This window comes from Prionailurus bengalensis, chromosome A1, assembly GCF_016509475.1.
Source record: "Prionailurus bengalensis isolate Pbe53 chromosome A1, Fcat_Pben_1.1_paternal_pri, whole genome shotgun sequence".
NCBI classification, from domain to species: domain Eukaryota; kingdom Metazoa; phylum Chordata; class Mammalia; order Carnivora; family Felidae; genus Prionailurus; species Prionailurus bengalensis.
In genome coordinates this window covers 24,417,272-24,443,565 of record NC_057343.1, presented here as the reverse complement: position 1 = coordinate 24,443,565, position 26,294 = coordinate 24,417,272, and the positions used below count along the sequence as shown (strand labels likewise).

At 40.5% G+C, this 26,294-nt stretch overlaps 1 protein-coding gene across 5 annotated transcripts in view; it reads left to right on the top strand.

Annotated features, from left to right (window-relative positions):
- The window catches only part of LRCH1 (leucine rich repeats and calponin homology domain containing 1), a 201,666-nt gene that overhangs the window by 163,413 nt on the left and 11,959 nt on the right, over positions 1–26,294 (top strand). For 2 of the 5 annotated variants that reach the window (XM_043578787.1, XM_043578786.1), the window contains exons 15-19: positions 691–763; positions 3,652–3,756; positions 11,998–12,107; positions 13,169–13,306; positions 17,662–17,739. In XM_043578787.1, the coding sequence (XP_043434722.1) occupies positions 691–763; positions 3,652–3,756; positions 11,998–12,107; positions 13,169–13,306; positions 17,662–17,739 (504 nt within the window). Of the gene's footprint in view, positions 1–690; positions 764–3,651; positions 3,757–11,997; positions 12,108–13,168; positions 13,307–17,661; positions 17,740–22,108; positions 22,111–24,274; positions 24,300–26,294 lie in introns of those variants that run through there. The other 3 variants (XM_043578790.1, XM_043578788.1, XM_043578789.1) reach the window with 2 other exon arrangements.

Genomic DNA, 26,294 nt, shown 5'->3' with positions numbered 1-26,294 from the left:
TCTTGTGCAGCTGAATTGGAATATCTTTGACAGAAATACATAATCTGAGACTGTCATGATTCACGACCCAATTGTATTGCAGATTCTCTGGGGGAGTCTCTTTCATTAGCTATCCTAGTCTTAGCTGGCCCTATCCATAATTAAGGATTAATTTCATAAGATATATTTTGAAAAGCAAATATGGCAACATCTTTGTAGAAGACAAAGTGATGGCTCAAACACAATATTTAGAATGTCCTGGTATCCATAAATGATTCAGTGTGTGCCTTCCCTGTAGATGAGACATCTGTTCAGTGTTACGTGTTTTCTTATTTCGCTGTGTTAGGACATCATTCCTCAGATGCCCCCTCTGTGAGGTGGATGTGAGTGTGTTCCTGTGTATGTATACACATGCACGCATCTATTCTGCAGCAGAAAGGGATTGCCAGTTTCACATGATTGTAGAATATTTTTTTATTGAGCAGATAACAATTAGCTCTCCCTCCCCAAACAACATTCTGTTGATGATGCCGCTTAAAGCATTTGCAGTGCGAAGATGCACCCAATATCAAATTTTTTGGTCCGGGCTACATCACAAAGCAGCAAATCCAAAAGGTAGCGGTCTTACTATAATCCTTGAACGTAGAGAAGCACGTATAGTTCTGCTTTCGGGTGTTGTTTTTAAACCGTCTTTTCTTTCTGATCCTGCAGATTAGAGCCAACTCCCCTGCCATCTCTCCTACCGCCAACAGCACGGGGCCGTTTGGCCTGAAGCCTCGATCAGGTAAATGAAAACCTCAGCATCTTTGTACTCGTAAATACTCAGTGGCTTCTCCTGAGTCTTTTATTAAATGTCGATGTTCTAGCGTGAGCAGCTGTGAAGGAGCTCGGGCGAACGTGAGTCCGGGGCAGGGGGGCGGGGGCAGACTTTGGAGCCTTGTTTTCAGTGAGTCACCTGTTAAGTCCATGCTCTCAGTAGCAGATACCTTTCCTCCTTTTCAGTCAGAGCGAAGAGAAAAGGTGATGGGGCATGTGAGTGGGGCAAAACTTTTCCAATGAGTCTTTTATCCAGGGAAGTGAAAATAGCCAGCCCTTTGCCCCAGCGGTTCCTGGTACCCTGCTGAGCTAAATTTAGAGCAGCCTCTGGGAGAGTGACTCCTCTAAGACATCGCTTGTTTGCTTTCTAGCCCGTGTAGGGTTATGTATTTTCTCCTGTAACGGTGATCATTTCGAGGCTCACATGAGCGGTCAGGAGTCATTTCTTTAAAAGAGCCTTTCTGCTTATATTACCTACTTTCTTTTAATTTAGTGTTAGTATGTTCACAGGTGTAAATTCTAGCAACGTGCAGAGTAACTATTGATTTTAAAAAGAAGGGATACGCATAGAAAAAATTGGTTCTTTTGATTTCTTCGCTCAAGTTCTGGCACTGTCTACCTGGTTGTAGGTCCTTTTTTGTTTTAACATGTTTAGTTCTTGGTTTACACTCCCCACTATAATGCTTTTAAGGAAGTGTTAAGAAAGGACTCAGACACATGTAAGCAAAAAGCTAGTAAAGAATGTAGATGTTCTTTGTTTTTTCAAGAAAGCATTTTGGCAACAGTAGAAGTTATACATGTGTATATTTTGTAAAAGGGTACCATAAAAATATAATTTCTTTATGAAGGATTTTTTTTTTTTGTATTTAGAGCAAGTTGACTGATGGGTAACATGTAGCCAGGTGTTAATTGTTTCCTAGCATTTTGGATGGGTGCTAAGGAAAAGCTATTTGAGAAACTGCCTGGACATGGGAAGGATTAGCAGATGTTTTATGGAAAGCCAAATTGTGTGTGAAATAAGGTTCAAATGACTGGCTTCCTCATGTATGGAATGAGCAGAGCATATGCAGCCAGATCTGGGCTGGGCCTCCGTTTCCCTGGGGTCTCAGGTGTGTGCTCGGATCAGGTGGGCACATCTCATCCGTGCCTTCAGTGCTGGCCTGCCGGGAGAGGACCTCAGATTGGGCTACAGACTTGCTCCTCATCCTTACAGGCAGTTTTACATAATTTCGAAATAGTTCATAATGGAGCAAACAAAAGTTGAGTGGATCTCCAAAGAACAATATTCTTTTGAGTGTGCATCTTTACAATTTGGTTGTAAAATTGTCCCAGTGATTCCTTTTTCTTCCTTGTGTGGAGTCCAAACTCAGCTTATCAACATTGTGCTTGTACTCTTCAACCATTTCAGATTCTTTGTACTGGTGAAATAGAAATGGGGTATTTATTTTGAATAGCAGAAAACAGAGATAATTTCCTCTCCAGGCTTCCAAACTTCTAAAATGCTGACTAACCACTGTGGAAATTGTTCTAGCCGTTGAAAGCTTTGTGGAGTTTGGTTGCTATAAATAATGCTGATTTATCTTCAGGAATATCAAGTGGCATGTAGGAACTTTATAAAACTAGCATTATGTATTGGGGAATTTTAAATTTTGTTTAGTGATTTAAAAATATTACAGTACATATTTTTCCCATTTTCTAGAAAATAATATATATAGTGATCTTACTTGAAGATCATATGATTTAAAAAGATAGAAATTCTTTTTGACCGAGTAGCTTTGAAACTTTAAAAAGCCAATTAATTTTTATTTTAAAGTTAAGTATATGGATTTATGTGGTTTCTGTGTTATAAATAAAAACAGACTGCTCGAATCAGCAAGTTTGGATAAGAACTTAGATTCTTAAATAGGCTGCTAGTTTTCTTCAAAAGAAAATTTTTTCCTCAATTGTGTTTTCCTTCAAGGAAAGGCAACTACATATACTCAAAGATTCATTCCTAGAAGCGTGTCCATTTATTGTACTGGCCCTGCCTTAGCATTGAAAAAAAAATGGTACAGATATTTCCTCAACGTGTAAAATTACTAGATGGATATTTAGTACAAAAAAGATGTCATTTCATAAATGACAAACTCAGAAGTGCTTGAAATTGATTAACGTCTGTTGGTGAATTAGGTTCATTGTTAAAGAGACTCTACTAGTCAAAATTGTTTTCCTCCCGATCAGTATCAAAGACAATGTTGAGAAGTGTGTGTGTCAAGGGTTGAGGAAAGATTTGGCCAGCTACAGCCATCAGTAAAGCGTGCCAATAGACTTTAAAGAGAAATTTTACATTGCCATGGGGGAAAAATTGACAAATGGTAAACCCAGATTCTATAATAGTCTCATTTCTAAATAATGGATATATTTACATATATTATTAAGCTGTGTCTATGTAGCCAAATTTTTTGTGCGAATGGTATTTGCTACAATTGTTACTTACTTAGAAGGTTTTTGAAAAAGGTATCTGGTAGGTCTTCTGCTTTTTATCTGCATTATCTATGGGTGCTCTTCCTTTCTGCTGACGTGATTCATTAGTACTCTGAGTCTGTGAGCTTGCAGAACTGTTAAGATTAACGATATTAACTGCATGCAAAGTATATGATTGATAAGTACTAACACTCGGTTTTTATCATTCTTTTTATTTCATGCGCCATCTTTCATTCTTCTCCTGTATTGTACATTTGAATTTAAATCCCATGATATGAAATTCGCTTCATTTCCATACAAACCTTATGCCATTTGTGAAATGCTGCTGTCCCTTTGGTTTTTCCTGGTCCTTGTCCAACTGTACGCGGACCGGCTCTCTCGCTCTCCTGCAAGACCCAGCCCTCACTCTTCCTCCTATCTCCTTCAACAAACTTACACAGGCACAAACATGGGACAGCTCTAGCTACAGTGTTCCATCTGAAGGAGACAGTGACAATGGTAGGTGGCCTTGTACCTTTTCTTCAACGTGCTCATTAATAAGCCAATGAATATACTAAACGTTCGTTTCTGTACAGCTGAAGATAGAGTATATTCACCTGCATGCCTGATATAAGAAATAATGAGTAAAGCTGGAAAGTGAAGTCCAGAGCAGTGCATGTGGATTGCTGTCTAGCAGTTTGTTCAACTACGTTTAATGACCTTGAATATTCTGAATTTCGGGAGGACTTTACAATAATTTCTTTCTCTACCTTTTCTGCTTGGGTTTTTTGGTGTGTTTGCTTGTTTACCAAAATTTGGGAGTGTCTCTGCTTCCTCCTGCATCTCAACAAAGTGTGTTTAGAGTTTGATCTTTTATTATCTATACTCACCATGTGAGATTTTTAAGGTAATTAATACCATGGCTGATCCCGGAGTGGTGCACTGAAAAGAATCTTAACATTGAGAAATTTCTAAAAATGAAGAGAAAGCACCTGCCTTCTCCCTTTTTAAAAAAAAATTTTTTTTTTGGTATTTGCACATTTTGACTTTGGACACCTTCTACCTTTGTGAGGGTAAGCTCACACCTATATAATCGTCAGTTGGCCTGAAAATCAAATGTGCCAGTAAAAAATTAAAGACAGCTAGTTGGGAGTATTATGAATGTCTTTTAATATAATGCCATTACATATCTTAAATAGCCTAAAAGATGAAAACAAAATGTAGTTATTTTGATCTACATGTCACATATATCAGAATCTCCATTTGATCTAATGTTAGTTAAGAATTTAAACATTTTACTGTATGATACTGAAAGGGCGGGCCTACGCCAGCCGACTCCATCTTGTTCTGTGTCCTTCACCTTGACCACACCTCCTCCCCTTGACTCCATCTTGTTCTGTGTCCTTCACCTTGACCACACCTCCTCCCCTTGAGTAAACCCTCCCTCACCTGCCGGACCCCTCCCCAGGACCCCTCCCCAGCCAATCGGCTGAGGCCACAGCCATTACCTCACCAACTGCCCCCAGGCCCCAATAAAACCTTTGTCCTTTTGAAACACGTGCTCTTTCCCTGGTATCTCACCGCTGCGTCGGTGCAGGTAGGGGATTGAGCTCGAGCTAGCTCGAATAAAGGCTCTTTGCTTTTGCATCGGACTCGGCTCCCTGGTGGTTTTTGGGGATCACGAATTCTGGGCATAACAATACAAAATGCTAAAAGTAATGTTAAATGAAATAGTATGATTTATAAGGAAGAGAAGTGAGATGTGAGGTATAACCAAAATGCAAACACAATAGGAAAATAAATTTTCTGATAGTAGTTATTTTTTAATTGGAGCACGTTATATAGAAAATATATATTTAAAACATTTGCTGTGATTTCTGGTTAAAATTCAATAAAAAAGCCTTTTCCAATTCCCTTGTGTAGAAGGGTAAATGTCTATTTTGGCAGGTTAATTGTAGAAGGAGTTCTATTGTTTCATAGATTTCTAAATTTTTTAACTGAAAATAAGTAGGCTGAAACAACAACGAGACACAAGTCCCTCCGTATACCATCCCATTTTAAATTCTGGAAGTTGAAGAGGGCTCAATGGAAACTTTTTTGATAAACTGTTTCTATACTTAAAAATAAAAAAGAGAGGGACAGGCATTTTTGTTTTTCAGAAAGCACAGCTATTTATGGATCTGCTGTTGTTTAAAAGGAAGCAAAGCCTAAAATGAAAGATTTATGTGTGATTTGGTATTTCCTTCAGAGTGATATCTGAAACCAAAGACTTTTTTTTTTTTTTTTTTTTAAGCTGGAAAAGATGTAGTCATGTTATATAGCAGTAGAATCTGTGTAGACGAGCCAACTAAAACCAGAAGGTGAGGGCACGTTGGTACTTAGCGGTGGAGGTGAGGCCACAGCGGGGCCCTGATGAGGCCCCATTTCTCTACTCATTCTGTAGCAATTTATTGAGGACTCTTTGTGCCAGACTGCCGCCTTCTTATTAAAAATCCTAAAATTCTCATAGAAATGAATAATTACAGAAATCTCTCTGAAGATAAAATAACCTTGCACTACATGCTTGGTTTTTTGTGTGTGTGTGTGTGTGTGTGTGTGTGTGTGTGTGTGTTTGTACAAGTGCAGATTCCAGGGATTCATGTGTAACGATGAAGCCATACCACAACCATAATAAAGGAATTGCTTTCAATATTCATGTGGTTCCATCTGTCACATCAGATAATTGGTGGTTGTCATTTCTCCCTATTTGCAGTTTGTCTATAATATGCCATGGTCGACAGCTCATTTTCTATGCAGAAATATTTGTGCGGGTTCCTAGATCAGACTTTTCACATGCTTCTTCATTCTCTTTGTGCTACGCTTGGCCTTGTGATCTGGATGGATTTTCCAAAGCAGTTTTTAAGTTGATGAAGATGCACTATACGTATTCACAAGCACACAAGCTAATCTTGCAAGAGAAATACAGCCTGCGTTTTTAGGTGGTTCTTACTCGTTCCTTTTAAGTAGGAGATCCCCTTTCGTGGCCACTCTTTGCATCTCAAAGCTGATGACCACATCAGTTTTGTTTCCTCCTATTCCTATTATCCATTATCTGTGTCCGTCTCGACTTTTGTAAATAAATGGTATCTTCTTACCAGCCCAACCCAGAGTAATGTAGCTTGTCTGTCATTTATATTTTTTCGTCATTATTTTTGGTAAGTTGGCATTTTTAGACCTTGTTCACTGTCTGGCTTTATATTGAAATCCCCCTTTATTTAAATTCTTTTCAATATGTCACTCCAGACATGTCTCATTTTCAATTCCCCATTTTTTCTAAAGCTCTTTCTTCCAAGGAATGAAACATGGCAAACGGGTTAGCAGGTCCTTGGAGGTTTGAATTGCCACGGCCCCCAGGGTCCGGCCTCTTGAGACGGATGGGGAGTAGGTGTATAGGTCTGCCCGCTCCTGGTGTTGGAAGGGGCAGCTTCACTTCAACTGGTTCTTAACGTAGAAACTTCTCCTCTTTCTTTGGCTCTTGCGCCCTATTATTACTCTGCCTCTTTCCTGCCTAACTGCCTTCACTTTGAAGTGAAAACTGTTCCTGTATTCTTTGGAAACATTGTCCCTTTTTTATTTACAATTAGTTCGTGGGTGCTAATTTATACTTATTGAAAACTGGCCTTTGAGGCGCCTGGGTGGCTTAGTCGGTTCAGCGTCTGACTTCGGCTCAGGTCATGATCTCACAGTCCGTGAGTTCGAGCCCCGCGTCGGGCTCTGTGCTGACAGCTCAGAGCCTGGAGCCTGTTTCGGATTCTGTGTCTCCCTCTGTCTCTGCCCCTCCCCCATTCATGCCCTGTCTCTCTGTCTCAAAAATAAATAAACGTTAAAAAAATTTTTTTTCATTGGCCTTTGAATTATCACTGGAGCGTGAACGAATGGACCTATTCATCTGGGGTCAATTTACAGACATTTTCTGAGTTTTTGCAATAATCTTGCACCTCTAGGTATTCTTTTCCGCAGACAAAAATGAGGAAATAGGCCATGAGAGATGTTTTAGCAATTCTTAGCCCTGGCTTCATTAGAATCATCTGAGTAATTTTTTTTTCATGTTTTATTTATTTTTGAGAGAGAGCATGAGCAGGGAAGGGGCAGAGAGAGAGAGAAGTAGGGGGGGCGGGGGCAGAGGATCCAAAGCGGGCCCTGTGCTGACACCTGCAAGCCCGATGTGAGGCTCGAACTCATGAACCATGAGACGTGACCTGAGTGGAAGCCAGAATCTCAACCGACCGAGCACCCAGTGCCCTGAGTCATCTGAATATTTTTAAGACTACAGGTGCCTATCCCCCACACTCAGAGGTGCTGATTTATTTGGTGCCACATGGAGTCTGCACATTGATTACTTTTTTACTGATTTTGATATTATGTTAGCAGGTAAAAGTCACTAGCTTAAAATAAATTGCCCAAAATATGAGCATTTTGAGGGCAGAGAATATATCTAATTCATTTGGGGGCACCAGAAGGGAATACATAAATGCATTAATCAGATTTTTAATTCGCATTAGCCTGGATCTTAAACCCCATGGTATTTTTTTCAAAGCCACTATATTTTGCTGCCCTTGAACTTGTGTATTTAATATCACACACAGTCTAGCTTTTAACTTACAAGGAGAAACCAAGAGCTACATTTCAAAACCTCATGCATCCACAGAGAAGAAATCTCCTGTCATTGTTAAATTTAGGTAATAAAGGTTAATAATATATATAGACTGATAATTTCTATACCAAGGGTGCATTTCATGTAATAATTACATAGGCATTTCAGGCAATTTTTCGAGCAATGGGTTTTCTTGGTTTAAAATAACGGATATTCTTAACAACAAATAGAGAAATGTGTTTTTTTTCCCTCGCATATTTGTAAATGTCTGTTGAATGTCTACTTTGTGCTAGGCATGATGCTCATTATTATGGATAAACTCTGAAAAAGACAGACAATATATATTTTATAGAATTTTTACTCCAGAGTCTAATGTGTTCAGACCTGGAAACCAAGTTTTGGTAGATTTTTCATGACAGGAAAAATTCAGATGACTGATTATCAGGGTAGGATAGTCTCTGCAAAGATGCTCTCCAAATAGACTGATCTTTGAAGGAGGGAATTTTTGAAACACTTGTTTCATTTTTTTCATCCATCAAACTGCTTTGTGGGGCAGAATGAGATACAAATTAGAAACAGACATAACCTCTCACAGAGTCATAATGGAGAGGAACAGATCTGTACTGTAAAAGAGAAAGTGATGAGTGCCATGAGAGACACAGATAAAGAATTCTGTACGTGGATAGCTCAGTCCCAGGTCAGGGATGAGGCTGAGGAGGAAAGGGAAGGAAGTGGTAGAGATAATGGAAAAATCAGGGGAATCTGACCTGTACCTGCAAAGATGAATTTGACGTTCTGCAAACATATTCATCACTCCTTGCAGGATCTTTCCTTAGAGATTTGTTTCTCTGGCTAAATAAATTACAAATATGAGCAAATAATCTTTTGCATTCTTTGAATGTTATTCATTAGATACATAGTAATTAAATAGTTAAGCACGACTGATTTTCTCCTGCATCTTAAACCACCTGTCTCTTCCTACGCACACTCATGCACACACACACTCATACACACACACACACACACACACACAGTCATACACTCACTCTACTCTCTTGTCCCTCTTTTTTTTTCTTCTTCTTCTTACTTACACTTAAGTAGGATGGCATTTGATTTGAAAAACAGGTGCTAACAGTGCAACTATTCTTAAGATTGTCTTAGAGCCTCAAGTTAAACTTCTCCCTCCCCTGAATTAAGTAAAAAAAGTTCTTAAAATTTAGTGATGCTAAATTAAGGAAAAAACAGAGTAATTCTTCCATAGATCAGTTTCCCAAAGCTTTGGTCCAATCTGGTAACTGCATGTATTATTTAATTATGACTTGAAAGGAAAGAAAAAAAACTGTAGGTAATATTGTCAGAGCTATCATAACGGTCCCATTAAAATTACTGTGTCACAACAGACCCAGCAAAATAAGCAAGCATTTATGTGCTCTTTGGATTTATTATTAGCCTAAAGAGTTTAATTTTTCATGTGTAATTAATCCATTTAGGAAACAAGTAGTAGTATAGCCATGGTTTCCAGTAATTTTAAGTACATTTGACGTATTCACTTAAAAAAAAAAAAAAAAACACGGTTCAAATGTGTTTTAACACTTTGTGATTGCTTAACATTCATAGAGCAAATGCCCAAGCATGCGTTTTATATTTTTAATATGTATGGGAATTTAAGATGAAAAATGAGGCCAGAACATTAAAACCCAGACACCATTGCATTATCTTATCTCACAGAGGGTTCTAACAAGGCGTAGATACTTGAATTGTGTGCTGTTAAACAAAAGCTCATGGTTAATTTAACTTCCTGATAGTTTCATATTCAAAAAGAAATCTGCCAATGAAAACATATTGAAAATATTAAGCACGCTGTATTAGATAAGATTGCCCCTAGAAAAAAGGCAAAGGAAAATAAAACCTCCAAAGAAAACATTAGATTTGTTTAAACGAGGTTGGGGCGCCCCTTGCTGGCTAGTGTATATATTGCTCAATTGTGTTCACATTCCTGGACTTTTTTGGTAAATTTGGTTGACTTCTTTTCTTTGGGGGTGTGGATTATTTCTTAAATTTTACACATAAATATATATCTCTTCTGGTTGTCATATTAAATGGGTAGATGTTTTTTGTTGGTCTTGATAGGATGCAAAGGCAAGTTTAACGCATTTCCAATTTCTTCCATGCTTCCTTCTCATTTCTCTGTGCTCTGCGAACTTCTCATCTCTCCCTGCTGGCTTACTGTACCCTGCTTCCTTGGCTGGACTTGCCTTTATTTTTGAAACAATTGGTCTCCCTTCTTGTGGGTTTGGTTTTTGTGGGTCTCGGTGACAGCCCTTTGGGGACACGTCTTTCGCTCTTTTTGCCCGTGATTTCCCTGGGTGTCCCAGGCCGATTTCCCTGGATGTCCCAGGCTGAATCTCTGTGAGGTTCTGGAAAGTGCTGTGTCTATTAGACCACCTTCTTTCTCCCATCTACTGTCAATCAAAGGCTTATTAAGATGTGTCAACTTTCTAATCTTCTGTAGAGCATCAGAATGCTAATTAAAATATCCTATAACTGATTTAGAAAGAAAATACTGAGATGTGAGAAGCATAATGCAAGCCGTTCATTAAGGTGATTTGGTACAAAGGTACCCATTGAGAGTAAAATAACATAGTTGGGTGAGCATGTGATCACTGACTTTAGGGAGTGGAGTCCACATTTAACTTTTATTTTATTTTATTTTTTTTAATGTTTATTTTTATTTTTTAAATGTTTTTAAATGTTTGTTTATTTACTTTTTGACAGAGAGAGAGAGAGAGAGAGAGAGAGAGAGAGCATGAGCAGGGGAGGGACAGAGAGAGAGGGAGACACAGAATCTGAAACGGGCTCCAGGCTCTGAGCTGTCAGCACAGAGCCCGACGCGGGCCTCAATCCCATGAACTGTGAGATCGTGCGTGACCTGAGCCGAAATCAAGAGTCAACCCACTGAGTCACCTGGGCGCCCCTTAGTGGTTATAATTTTAAAGACGTGAAGCCAAAAATGATCTCTTAAATGGCTTCTAATGTTGCCAACTTTTCTAAAAGGAGTCTATGGTCATCTCTAAAGAACTGACTTTTGGGGGGCGCCTGGGTGGCTCAGTTGGTTGAGCGTCCGACTTCGGCTCAGGTCATGATCTGACGGTTGGGGGGTTCGAGCCCCGCTTCGGGCTCTGTGCTGACAGCTCAGAGCCCAGAGCCTGTTTCGGATTCTGTGTCTCCCTCTCTCTCTGCCCCTCCCTTGCTCATGCTCTGTCTCTCTCTGTCTCAAAAATAAATAAAACATTAAAAAAAATTAAAAAAAAAAAAGAAGAACTGACCTTTGGGATATGCTGTCAGAGTTTTCCCCCTCCACACTTAAAATATGTAATCCTATGTATTGTCACTTAGTTCTTAAGTCAGGCTTATAAAAAATTTTGGCTAACAGAAACATTAACCTGCCATGATTTTCAATGTGTAAAGCAAGTCTTGAGTCCTCTTATTTGAATAAAATTATTTGAGTTTATGAAAGGATTGTGAAACCCCAGGTATAAATTAACACTTAGAATGAAAGCAGTAGGAACAGAGGGAGGGGAATCTGTCAGGGATATGGCCTGGCATGGTTCCAAGGATGACCCAGACCCTTCCCTGGGTCCCTGAATGCTTCCCTGGATTCACTTTGTTGTCACCAAAAATACAGCTTCTGTTACTCTGCATAACTCACTACAATTGAAGATATAATCCTTGGGGGCGCCTGGGTGGCTCAGTCGGGTAAGCGTCCGACTTCGATTCAGTTTATGATCTCACAGTTTGTGAGTTTGAGCCCCGCGTCTGGCTGTGTGCTGACACCTCAGAGCCTGGAGCCTGCTTCGGATTCTGTGTCTCCCTCTCTCTCTCTGCTCGTCCCCGGCTCGCACTCTAACTCTCAAAAATAAATGAACATTTGAAAAAGAAAAGAAAATATAATCCCTTAGAATAGTCAAACCAAGCTTTCTGTGTGAGGTCTGAATTTGCTTCCATGAGTGGTTAGTGTGCTATTTAGGGGTAAACTATTTGTTTAGCTTAACTATGCGTAGTCCTGTACGGCAGCCTGTGGTAGGCGCTCTTAATAAAGGTTTTTGTTTTTTTCCTCTCTGTTACAGTGTTTCTGAGACCTCAGAGAAATTTGGAATCTATAGACCCACAGTTTACAATTCGGAGGAAAATGGAACAGATGAGAGAAGAGAAGGAATTGGTGGAACATCTCCGCGAGGTACCCGAGAGATAGTATATAACCGAATAAGTGCCTTCAGGGTTGAGGCAGCATTCTGTATTTTCGAAAAATCGACTTTGAAGCACCGTAGAAAGGGACCTGTAGGACTCTAGCAAACAATCAGTATTCACAGCATGGGAGCTTTGAAGGAAGAGAGAGAGAGCAGGGCTGAAGAGGTCCTCGGGGTGGGAGTGAGGGGGGTTGGCTGTCAGAGGGCAACCGTGAGTGTCGTGTGTCCTAGCCATGTGAGTGTCAGGATCCTGGCTGTGATACTCTGCTGTACTTTTGCAAGTTGTTACCTTTGGGGGAAACTAGGTAAAGGGCACACGGAGTCTCTCTAACATTTCTTGTAATGGAGTATGGATTTATAATTTCTGAAGATAAAAAGTTCAGTGTTGTTAAAGGGATAAAAATGGATTTCTCAGTTAAAACATTGTGTGAGAGGGGCGCCTGGGTGGCTCAGTCGGTGAAGCGTCCGACTTCGGCTCAGGTCATGATCTCGCGGTTCGTGGGTTCGAGCCCCACATCGGGCTCTGGGCTGACAGCTCGGAGCCTGGAGCCTGTTTCAGATTCTGTGTCTCCCTCTCTCTCTCTCTGACCCTCCCCCGTTCATGCTCTGTCTCTCTCTCTGTCTCAAAAATAAATAAACGTTAAAAAAAAAAATTAAAAAAAAACCATAATGTGAGAGAAAAGCATCCCTCAATCCCTCGTCTGCCCCTCGAAGGCCATCAGAACCAGCTGGGCCTGGTTTCTGTTGGTCGCCTCATTCTGGTTTTCTATTTTCATAGCCAAGGCTCTGGCAACATTGAACTCAAGAAGTAATTCCATTATTCCTTTCACTCAACTTATTAAAACTTGTAGGCGCGGCTGAATTTGGTTTTCTACAGCGGAATTTTTACTGTAATATCTTTCGGAAAAGGTTCAAATAATGTCAGTGTTTTCCAAATCTTCCTATTCTTCTTCCCCATAATGAAGTTAGTGTCTCAATTCATAAATACCCGTACCTGTTTCTTACTGTCAGTTGCCTGGTAACAGCTGGCTTCCTTCTGATTCCCCCACAGAGCATCGAGATGAGACTCAAGGTCAGCCTGCATGAAGACCTGGGGGCCGCACTCATGGATGGCGTGGTCCTCTGTCACCTGGTCAATCACATCCGCCCACGCTCCGTCGCAAGCATCCATGTCCCGTCACCAGCAGTTGTAAGTAACACCAGATAAAGGGAGACTAACTTTTACATAAGACACACACTTTCGGGGGACGGTGTTGCTCGTTAAAGATGAGTTGTGATTTAAACAGTGAGGAGTCTTTCCAGAAAGCTCTTCCGGTTGGTAGCTTCTCTTCTTTTTTTTTAATTTAAAAAAATTTTTTTTAACGTTTATTTATTTTTGAGACAGAGGGAGAGCGCGAGTGGGGTAGGGGCAGAGAGAGAGGGAGATGCAGAGTCTGAAGCAGGCTCCGGGCTCTGAGCTGTCAGCGCAGAGCCCGAAGCGGGGCTCGAACCCCCCAACCGTCAGATCATGACCTGAGCCGAAGTCAGACACTCAACTGACTGAGCCACCCAGGCGCCCCAGTAGCTTCACATCTAAATGGGATCTCTTTCTCAATCACTGAGGCTTTTAGGATGACTCTGAAAAGACATGGATTCTGTATAAAATGACATCAGTAACCTCTCCAGCCAGAGTTTGGTCAGCCGGGCATTAATTCAGCAATTCCTTGGTGCCTCACTTTGCTCAGGTGGGGTACACTGGAGGTCCTGGGGCAATAATGAGAAAAGACTGACTGAGTGAAACTCCACCAACACCCTCAAAATCCGCTGCTCCACTGCAGGGAGGTAAAGCTGGATACAGAAACCTCTTCCTGTGGATCACAGAGCACGTTTCCATCCAGAAGAGGGTTACAGAGTCACTTCTTTGGTCATTCAGATGAGGGTGGGGGAACCAGAGATAAGCTTGTCTTTGGAGTCCTATATCAGGTTCAGGCAAGTAGGAAAAAAAGAAAAATGTCTATCCACACTCTCCACTGTTCATTAGGAGAGGTGGGGAGAGTTTTGGGGCTCTGCAGGCAGTGTTTGGGCTCAAACTCTAGCTCTGCCTATAAGCCATGTGACGTTGGGCAGGGATTTAACCTCTCTTTAACTTGATTTGTTCTTGGACATGTTCTTCTGAGGATAAAATAAGTCCCCCGCATGTGATACATGCACGAATGTAAGCCATTGATGTCATTAGTGTTTATAGAACAGGTTTCAACATTCAGAACCCCTAATTGCAAGGCACAGTGCTCATAAAATATCACATAATGAGTGTTTTTCTCCCTCCCACCCCCCCCCAAAAGCTCACAATGGCATTATTGATGCTTTTCTTTTGGCAGCAGGAGAGATTAGCTAATGAATCTACTCCAACTGTCAGCTCCCTTTCTATACTATTGAACATATTTTTCATGGAAAAGTTTTACCCCCTTTTTTTTGCCTCAGAAATTAGAGGAAAATGATCAATTTGTCTCTTCAAATCTGTGCCTAGCTTGCCTTAGTTTGGGGAGCAAATTCTGTCCTATAATCTGCTATGAAACTTTCCAGTATTTTCTACAAATGAGGCCCAAATGGCTATAAAGTTGTGTGAGCCATGTGCGAAATTCACATTTAATAGTTTTTCCCAATTTAAAAAAAAATTTTTTTTTTTAACGTTTATTTATTTTTGAGACAGAGACAGAGCATGAACAGGGGAGGGGCAGAGAGAGAGGGAGACACAGAATCTGAAACAGGCTCTAGGCTCTGAGCGGTCAGCCCAGAGCCCAACACGGGGCTCGATCTCACAGATCGTGAGATCATGACCTGAGCCGAAGTCGGACACTTAACCGACCAAGCCACCCAGGTGCCCCCCCCCAATTTTTTTATAAGAGAGAAACTGTGACTCCTCATAGCCTCCAGTTTGAATGTACAATTAGTTATATTATTCACAGTGAATATGAGTCATGTGTCTAAGCATTTTTATATTTTGTTAATCCTTCAGGAAAAATGATGCACTCCTTTAAAAATCTTTTGGTTGTCAACCTGTTTTCTTTTTTAAATATTTTTTCAATTGAAGAAATAATGAGAAATAATGCCCAACTAGAGAAAATAGAGAAATGCAGAGGAAAAAATAATATCAACCTTTTTTCCACGAGCCAAAGACAACCACTGCTAGCATTTTGGCCTCTCTACTAACTGCTAGCATCCTTTCTGCGTTTAAGGTCTTTTATTGAATGATGAGCTACTTATGTATACTATTTAGTAGTGTTTAAAATGTATCAAAACCTAGATTTTCCTCACGTCACAAAAATTCTTCATAAATATCCACTTTAATAACTGTAATGTATTTTAGCTTGCATTATCATAGTGTAGTTTTCCTTTTTAGAAATATGGGCTGTTTCCAAATGTCCACTTACCTAAAATTCTTCGGGGAGGTTCTCGGAGCCCCCTTTGATCAGCCCACCAGCTGTGCTGCAGCTGTGGAACCTGCTTTTGGTCCTAGTCTGGGCTATCATTGTCTACTCCAGTGTTTACGCGGGCTCTTCCCTCTAAACTAGAAGGCTCCCCCAACCTTCTCTCCAAATGTCCTCATCTTGCAGCCTCACTGGCTCCCATTGCTCCTGTCCCTCAGCATCTACAGGAGGCAAGCCATTCTTGGGCCCTTAAAACTGAGTTAGGTTCCGTTCCTTGATTTTTTTTTTCTCCTAATAGTCTCACAACTCAGACCTCTACCATACTAAACTACAATTTCCTGCAACTTACTAACATTTCCAACTAGACTGGAGGTAAGTGACCCTGAGAATTGTGTGTTTCGCTTCCACGGGTGCATACTTCACAGCTGGTGGAGTATCTGACACATGGGAAACACACAGTGTGTGCCATCATATCTGCACCAACAGAATGGATGCCTTTTCTGCCCACGTTATTGTCAATATCAAGCATTCTAACTTTTCATTCACAAAACTAATAGTGTCCATTTTTTTTATGCGAAGCAGGTGTAATTTTGATTCTTTACCATTGACGGGATTGAACCTCTAACTATTTTATTTGTAGTAAGTGCTTTTCTAGCTAAACCCAGACGACAATAGTAGAATGGGCCCTCCTTCAGTTCCAAAGATGGGAAATATTCTTGCGTTGACTTTACTGGGTTGACCTAAATATTTTGAATGGTATTGGGCATCTTTGGAGTTTCAGAAAAGGGCCCCACAAAATCCTAAGTACACAGAGGACGATGAGGGCCTGGAGGGTTGGAGAGACAAATACTCAGGTCTCAAATGGTGAAATGCCTCTTGGTGCCCTGTCAGCTGGGCCAGCTCCTATTCTTCTGGTAACCTCATGTCACATTACCTAAGTCTGTTCCTTCCCTTTGCATAAGGGTGAACGTGGTGGCCTTGTCCTAAGACATGCCTGGGAGTGAGCAAAACCACCGAAGCAGCTTCCTGCCCCATCTTTGCAAGTCTCACGTTAAGGGGTACCATTTCCTCTCTAGCCAAGGTGGAGAATGCTTGTTTAGCCTCCAAATTAAATGGTTCCATGCCAGCAGGTTTTCTTTTTCCCTTTTTCTGGGGGTGGGAGTGGGGGGAGGATAAGGAGTCCCTTTTTAAAAAGTAAATAATGCGCAAACAGATTTTTGTGCTGAGTGGTGTGGACCCTCTAAGATGGGCTAAGAGTCACCTCACTCTCGCTTACTTTTCACAGGGCAAAATCAGTCTTTATAAAATATTACTTCCACACCCAGACTGTTGGATTCAGTCATTCTTCTTGCTCCCTTTTTAAGGGAACTAAGAGTAGAATATTAAAATTTAACAGTAAAGCTTTTAAACTTACCATGTAAAAATCAAACTGTGTGAATCAGATGTACCTGTTTTCCATCCCACACCTTAGAGGCCATCTGTAACCACAGTCAACTCAACTGTGAGAGGCCATTGCTTAAATCCTAAACAGGCCACCATTTTTATGCTGTTTACTTCTGTTGCCTCTTTCTCATCAAACCCATTGCTTTGGCAGGAAGGAGATTAATTGGCCTGCTGAATTTAACCCTTCTTATAGAAATATATTGCTGTTGGGAATAGGTGATGCTTATGGTATATTAATAGATGAACGAAAGCAGATTATGCAAGAGTATGATCCCATAAAAATTATAAGTATGCATGTATGTGTATATACATATACATACATATATATATGTATATACACATACATGCATATGCAGAAATTTTCATTTATACACATATATATACACATGTATATACACATGTAGAAATCCTGCTTATATAAACATCTATGTGTATACATGTGTTTCTGTGTATCTTTTCACACATGCATATACACATACACAATGTCTGGAAGAATATAATCCAAAATATTAATAGTTCTTATCTCTAGGTGGATGTTTCTGGATGATTTTTATTGTCTTCTATTTGCTTAGGTATTTTTTCCCTTCAATGAACATGTGTTACTTGTGCCATTTAGAAAGGTTAAAATTTAACCTGTTATTAAAAATCATTTCTCTTTTAATAATTAATTATTTCTCCATATTTGCATTTATAGCCCAAACTTAGCATGGCCAAATGCAGAAGAAATGTGGAAAACTTTTTGGAAGCCTGTCGAAAATTAGGAGTACCAGAGGTAACATCAAACTTAGTCCCAATAACCATGTTTTGGTACCGATTTCATTTAATGCATGTGTTTGAGACCACTGAATGAATGTACAGATTTACACATCCTTTGTACAGACTTTGTCCAAAGTCTCAGTCTTTTTTGAGGAATAATGTTGAATAAGTTACATAAAATTTTAGCTGAATTCCTCTATTACAGTGAAATTAAAATGGCTTAAAGCGGTATTGGTCAATACTGAGGGAAAAGAGAGTAGACTTTCTTTAAGATTTTGAAATAAATGCAAAATTCCAAACTTGAGAAAAACATGTAGTCAGCTTGATTCTCTACTCCAAGAACAAAAATTGCTGAGGCTCCATTGAGCCATCTGGCACGTTCCACAGGGTAGAATTTTGGAGGTGATGGTTTTCCTTATCCAAAGCTGTTATGCAAAGCACACCTGTAGTGAACTCCTAATTTGTTGATTTCCATTCTGTGTAGTTGCATTTTGGGTATGTGGATCAAAATAATATTGAAAATATTGTAATTATTGTTATTATTATCATTGATCATTACCACTAATAATAACAATGTTTGTATGTTGCTTTGTAATTTGTTAACTGTTCGCAGTTCCATTCCCCCATTAACCCACTGTAGATCCAGTTGGCATTCCTTATAGCGAGCCCAACTATAGGTGGCTACTTTGTCTTTCTCCCAAGCTAAGCCCCACCCTCAGCCTCAGCCTGATGGCTAATTTGGGGCTTTTAAAGGCTTTGCTATTAGTAACAAAATCCACTCAATCTGGGGATAAGTTGAGAAGTTGATCATCATTGTGATAAACAGATATGGACAGTAATTACATTTTGAAAAATTTTCTTCTATGTTTTCTAACATGCCAGGGATAAAGTAACTACAAACTCTGCTGTGAAATACTGTTTATGAGTATGTGAAGGAATTGCGTTGCAACGTAATTCTACTCAGTGGTAGCAGTTAGTTATTGGAGTTGAGAAAGACTTATTCTCCCTCCCACCATCCCTCCCATCTTCCTCTTTTTCCCTCCATCTTTCCTTCCTTCCTGCTTTCCTTCCTTTCTTCCCTCCCTGTCTTTTAGCTTGTTAGGGTTCAAAGGTAAGGGGTTATTAGTGGTGCATTTTTTATCTTATTTGAGGGCAAGGAGAGAATTATTAAAGCACCATTAAGTCAGAACTGTATCCATAAAGAAAACCTTATAAATTCACGTTTAAAAAGAGCGTAATCTTTATATAATGGATGAAATGTCTTTGTGATCAATCCAAATGTCTTTCAGTAATGTTAATGTTAATCTGTCTCTATATTGCATGTGTATGTTTTAATATTGCATATACATTCTCAGCTTCAAATATTTGTGAAAATTCTTATACACCCACTCTTTTTCATAATTTGACCATCATGGGCTAATAAGATTTCCATGTGTGAATCAAAACTATCCTACTAGGTTTCAGACGATAAATTATTTGTGTCTGTGCCAGAAAGCACTGATGACTTACAGCCTAATCCCCTGTGATATTTTTAAACTCATCAAAAAAAATTTTTTTTGGCTTGTGGTGATACAAAATGAAATGGAAATGCCCTTAACCAAGTGTTGTGAATAAAGGTTGGTAATTATAATTTTCTTCCAAAGTAGGGAGAAGGAAATTAAATTACCATAATATGCAGAGAAAATTTTTTCATAATTTCTGAATCATGCCCCTAGCAAAGTGTCCCTTGCACTAATCAGTAGCTCATAATTTCCGGGAAGATTGAATTACAGGGAATAAATAACCTTTTTTGCCAGTATCCCATTTAACTATGCTTAGTAAGAAATATATTACTTAGGCCAGTTTTGAAATTTTTTAAAGATTTGAGGTGACTTTCAAGTTTGCACCGTGTGTAATGTGCATATATGCTTGTGTGCATGCTTGTGTGTGTGTGTGTGTGTTATCCATCCTAATGGATAATCCAGTAGCATTTCACCGGTGACTAGAGTTACATGAAGCTTTTTGCTACTAGAGAAAGTCTGTTGGTTAATTAGCAATTGAACTTCTTTAATCAGATGTGTTAAAGTAAGGAAAGAATATTCTAGTGGAAAACTAGAAATTGCCATTGGAAGGCAATTGGCAAATCTCCCTGTATGCTCAAAGGAGCATACTTTCATCTCACGGAATGAATTAGAAATACATGATTGGAAACGAAATCTTTCCTCTGGGTGTATGATAGTTGGGGGAGGGGTGAAATGACTCCCTTCCCCTTAGGTATGCTTCTTTCACTAGCGGGGTGAAGTTTTAATGTACATGTTTTAATGTAGTATAAACAATTGCTTATTTACACTAAAAAATAATATATCACAAGCCTAATTGCAGAAATTCTCCATTTACAGTCAGATATTTGAAAAGGCTGGTACCTGAAAACACAGAGAACCTGTGCCATTACTTTCTTAATTGCATCACATTTAATATTTGGGTACAAAACAGTCATTGATTTCTCAGTCAAAAACATAGTTATTTCCTCAATTTGCAAGCTTTTCCTGCTTCTCCACCCGTTACTTATCTACTCACTTACACTCACAAGTCACAGAGATCTTGAATTCTGTATTTGATAAGCTAAATACTAATTGACAGTGATGAATCACCCTGTAAAGCCTGAGAAGTCACAGCTGTGCTCTAAGCTTTGCATTTGTTGTCTTTTGTAATAGAATCACCGTTTGAAACTAGAAGGCAAAGTCAGCATCGGCAGCTTCTATAATTTGTCAGGTTCCTGTGGATGGAATGCGGTTGCTGAGCAGATTTAGTTAAATTTTTACAAATAAAGTAATATGAAGGGATGGAAGTAATTTTAAAATTGTTCCAGTTGTTCTAGTGCATTATATTTTCTTTAGAAGTCCCCATGGACACAATCCCAGCTCTATACTTCGGGGTCGGTCAAGGTTCATGAAGCATTTTACTCTGCACTTGGGTAGCGAGGTTCTGGTGTGGCTTACTGTAAATGTGGCCCCTTCAAATTGGCTGCATTTGGAATTGCAGGCAGGGAAAGCAGCCCAGTCGGTGTATTTGCAGGAGGTTAGCACATGTAGACGGGTAAGGCACCTCCAGAGCTCTGGTGTGTGGTTTGTGACGTGTGGGTAAGGCTGGATCCTTGGCTCCTTAGTCGGTGGGGACAGACAGGATTTGGAACAGCAGCTGCCACTGATGGAAAGAAGATGACATCACAGAAAGAAGTTACCGATGGGGACCTGGAGAAATTCTGTTAGGGTGACAGGAGAATTGCTTGCCATCAACTGAGAGGGATTTGGCATGAGGTGGAGGTTTGCTGATGAGAATACCAAGGAAAGGTCCTTACAAATGAAGTAGACAGAGCGTTTGTGGACAACTTTCTTTCTCCATGCCGGGATGACATTCTTTCCAATAGTTACTTCTTTAAAAAAAAATTTTTTTTTTAATGTTTATTTAAAAAATTTTTTTTTTCAACGTTTTTATTTTTATTTTTGGGACAGAGAGAGACAGAGCATGAACGGGGGAGGGGCAGAGAGAGAGGGAGACACAGAATCGGAAGCAGGCTCCAGGCTCTGAGCCATCAGCCCAGAGCCCGACGCGGGGCTCGAACTCCCGGACCGTGAGATCGTGACCTGGCTGAAGTCGGACGCTTAACCGACTGCACCACCCAGGTGCCCCTAATGTTTATTTTTGAGAGAGAGAGACAGAACGTTGAGTGGGGGAGAAGGAGAGAGAGAGAGAGAGAGAGAGAATCCCAAGCAGGCTCCAGACTCTGAGCTATCACCACAGAGCCTGACACGGGGCTCAAACTCACAAACAGATGGTGACCTGAAGGGAAGTCAGACACACAACAGACTGAACCACCCAGGTGCCTCTCCTTCCGGTAGTTACTTCAATGTACGTTATTCTTCCTTCCTGCTGTCCATTTTAAGTGCCTTGGGTTTTTGGTTTTGGTTTTAGGACCAGTTCCCCAACTAAAGGGACACAAACTGAGTGAACACAATGTGGAAGAAGAGTGAGTGGGTGAAAGGGATCTGTGAGCCCGAGGAGGGAATGCATAAGGTCTGGGGTCAATGATCCCCCACTTAAGCTGGTAACTAGTTATGTGCCCTGAGGCAAACTCCTTAAAATTAGCAGCAGTTAACCATTCGTTGAGGACTTGTTATACATGCATCATCTTAAAGACTTCTTATACATGCATCATCTTAAATGCTCACTGTTGAGGGTCGGAGGTAAATATTTTCTCGCCGTACTCTGAGGAAACAGAGTCCAGAGAGCTTATAATTCCCTAAACTCACGCTCACAGCTGGTAGCCATAGACACAGCGGTTTGAACCGGTTGAGTCCCCTGACCCCCCTTCCCCCCAGTGCAAACTGCAGGTGTTGGGACTTGAGGAGTAAATATAAGCCCATTCTTCAGAGCCCTCGAGTCTTTTCAAATGGCCAGCTCGGGAGGGGAGGGAGAGCTAAGTGGGAAGACTACAGATCGTTCTCGCCTCCTGCATCAGCCAGAGCAGTTTCTGTTTTGTCAATAGTATATATTAGATTTCTAGCTAAGATTTTCTTTGGGGGGGGGGTGGGGGCGGTTAGGAAGCATCCTGTTGCTAAGCTTAGTTTGAAAATCACAGACCTCTCCACTTTCTCTGAGCTGTAATACTCCATGAAAGTTCAGCTCCGTAATTACCTCTCTCTCATCCACTGCTTGGCGGTGGGTGAATTCACCGCGGGTGCATCAGGGTGCCCTGGAAAATCTGGGGATTGGGTGGTGGTGCCGGCATCAACTTGATCTTGAAGACCGACCTCCCGCTGGTGGGCTTCCAGCTTCTTGAGGATATGTTCTTTATATCCCCCCAAAATCTGACCTGAAGTCATGAGGCTATGAATGGACAGACTGAGGCTTCTTTTCTGAGTCACCTGGGCCACGCTTGGCCTCTATGCTTGATGTAGAAGATTCACCGTTGATTATTGGGGATTTCCAGTTGGATCCAAATTTAGGGCTGTTTGGGGCTCTTTTTAGTATTGTCTCCGCTCAAAAGAAATCTCTGACTTACAAAGCATTAAAGTTATTAGAAAATAGAGAATTATATTTTGGTTCACAAGGGAAATTTTCCTACTCGGTTTTAAATAAGGAGCCTTGGCCTCAGACCTCTGTAAGGAGCTTAATTTAAGACTTGTTTTCTTTAGAGGAGAAGGGAACTCAGATGAAACGCGCTTTGATTTTGAGCCGCCCAGCCTTTTGTAGCCACTGTTGTCTGCAGAGGGAAAACAGAGGAGGATTAAGGGCAGCAGCTCTACCTCGGTAGACACCTTGGCCGCACAGGGCCCCCACCTGCCTGCCTGAGCAGCGCAGACGCCAGGGGCTTGCGGGACCGTAGGGTGTCCCTTAGCTTCTACATGGGCCAAAGGGAGTTACAAATAACATCCTCGAGGGGCACCTGGGTGGCTCAGTCAGTTAAGGGGCCGACTTGGGCTCAGGTCATGATCTCGTGGTTTGTGAGTTCGAGCCCCATGTCGTGCTCTGTGCTGACAGCTCGGAGCCTGGTGCCTGCTTCAGATTCTGTCTCTCTCTCTCTCTCTCTCTCTCTCTCTCTCTCTCTCTCTCAAAAATAAACATTAAGTAAAAAAAATTTTTTAATAAAATCTCAGTGCATTTGGATTCGAACCATGATCCTGTTGCTATAAGAGGATTGTGTTGATATGGCTGAGTCTTCCGTGCCTTTCATATTTGCCTTTCGTTGTTTTCTAAAATGGGATACAGTAATTGAAAGTGTCAGTAGTAACTTTCCTACTGTCTGTGAGGGTTTAGGAAATTTGTAACTAATCTGAATTATTTTTTTTTATTGGCAGGCATTCTATAAATTGAAAACACGTTGTTGTAATCTTGAGGAGAAATGAGTTCTTTCTCTTTGACCTTTATGCCTCTTTTTTTCCCCTTTAGCATCAATTCAAATCATAATAAGTACTTTTCTGGGATAGGCTGAGATTCTTTTCTTTTTAATGTTTGTTTGTTTAGAGAGAGAGTATGCCCTTGTGAGCAGGGAACAGGCAGAGAGAGCGGGAGAGAGAGAATCCCAAGCAGGCTCCATGTTGTCAGCACAGAGATCATGACCTGAGTCGAATTCAACAGTCAGACACTTGACTGACTGAGCCTCCCAGCTGCCCCTGGAATGAGATTCTTACTACAAAATTCATTTGGCTTTTACATTTATCTTGGTTAATTCTGAGTCTGAATAACCAGAGGTGAAAACCAACACATTTATTGTTTTTGTTAACAGCAATTTAAAAATTTGTAATAGATTAAAAAGGACCAGTCTCTAGCTTGTAAAATCAGGCCCAATTTCTTACAGAATTCTTACATTGAGAACGTAAGAATTCTTTCCCACTGTGCTTCTGTCTGGGCAGTGGTCTAACAGCCTTTCATGAATGCACGGTTGAGAAGAACCATTTTAAAAGCGGCATCTTCAGAAGGTTTTAAGTTGCAATTCTAGATAAAGTAGTTTCCTGATACAACAGTTACCCTCCAAGTTCATAAAATTGATGATTAGTTCTGTGTATTTGGAGAAAACTGTGAAAACCCTTCACTACCTCACTCAACTCCCCACCAGATGATACCTTGTCAGTCAGAGCTTTACATGCTCAGAATGGCTGTCAACGTTCCTGAGCTATGTTACCTTAGGTTTAAAGAAAAAATACTTTGTAATCGTGTTGACCTTAAAAGTTAAAATTATATTTATTTAAAAAAAAACTTTTTTAAAAAACGTTTAATTTTGAGAGGGAGACACAGCACAAGTGGGGGAGGGGCAGAGAGAGAGGGAAACACAAAATCTGAAGCAGCTCCAGGCTCTGGGCTGTCCACACAGCCCAACGCAGGGCTCGAACTCACAAGCTGTGAGATCGTGACCTGAGCCAATGTTGGAAGCTTAACCAACATTGAGCCACCCAGGCGTCCCTAAAATTAATAAAATGAATATATTCTAAAATTGCTAGAATTTAGACTGCAGAACACTCACAACATTTATAATCTAGACCTTTTTCCAGATCTGTCTACATTTCTGTTTGCATCCACAGTATTTGGGGAGGCTCGGCCAGTCTTTCATAGTAAGCTTAGTCACACATTCTTGAATTAACCTTGGCAGTTGTGATTTCTGTTCTTTGTAGTGGGAATTAGCATCCGCACTTGCCTCTGAGGACTCTGAGTGTATTCACTGTGCCTTTCAAATGCCTTGCAGTAATTACTAATGCTCTGTCCTACAGGGTGAAATTTTGCCTCTTTCCATTTTCTTCCTTTTTACTATTTTCCTGTTTTAATTCTAAGAGAAAAAAAAATACACAATCTCTAAGTGCCGCTCATTAAGACTGTAATTTGGTAGGCACAGGATCAGAAAATTCATTTCCCCCAGCGGTTTCAGCCCTGTTTCCTAGCACAGCGTCCTTGAGGAGGTTGCTGTGGCAGTTCGGGCTGTGGGACGTGGGGCAGAATCAGAGCGCAGGTCTCAGAGGACCCCAGCAGCCCACACTCCACATGTTACGGTGATTCCAGTTTTTGCCTACCAGACAATCTTAGACCCATGCCTTTTCCTTTAGAGATCACAATTTAGTTTAAACCAAACACCATGGACTGTGAGTCTGGGCCCTACCCACTTTAGTCTGAAATCTGAATTAAGCCCCGAATCTGTGGCATCACGAAATTAATTCCAGGACAAGAAGAATGGTCTGTGTAGGCTCCCCATGCGAGAAGTGTGCTACTCAAGAACACTGTAAGGACTGTCCGATTCAAGTTCTTGGAGGGCATTGCTGGGGAGCAGACCAGACATTTTCCCTAGGGTTCTGGGAAGTGTTTTAAAGCATAGACTGGAGGTAGAATGATTTGCTTTTGCTGTGGAAATACCCACTTGTGTGAAAATTCACATTTCAGTTTGTGGACGCCTTATGTCTTACGTCTGCTTTGCTCAGATTTCACTGGTTCAGCACCACATTGCAATAGAGAATTCTTATTGCAATAACACGTCTTTCCTTAGATGTTTCCCCATCTGCTAATCCTTGACCAGTGTCTCTCTCCCAGTGAAATCAAATCTATGTGTAGATGTTTTAATTCTTGGGAAAGTAACAGCAGTAGCTTGATTCCTCCGAATCCACTGAGAAAAGCTGCATGATCTGAATAGATGTAACGTGGCTTACTGTCTTTAAAAAGTCTTAAGAACAGCATCTTTACCTTCATAAATTAAAATTAGAATGTTTTTAATCTTATCCATCGTGCTTGATATTATAGCGTTTCTTTTCATCTGAGGGCATCAAGCTGACTTCAGAGGGTATAAGACAGCATCTTTATCTTAGAAGCTTTCAGTTGCTCTGTGATTTGCACCTGCTTAGCAATGAGGCTAAAATAAAGGGGAAAACTGTGGCAAAGTATGATATAAAATATATATCGTATATATGTTTTTAAATGCTTTGCCAGATTTGAAATAAAGCTGCATGTATGAACTATACCTTAAATAGTTTCAATTCTTGTTTCATTTGGACACAAAACTACTTTGATGTTGACATATCAGTCATAATCAGTTATAATCACTGTTAATGTTAA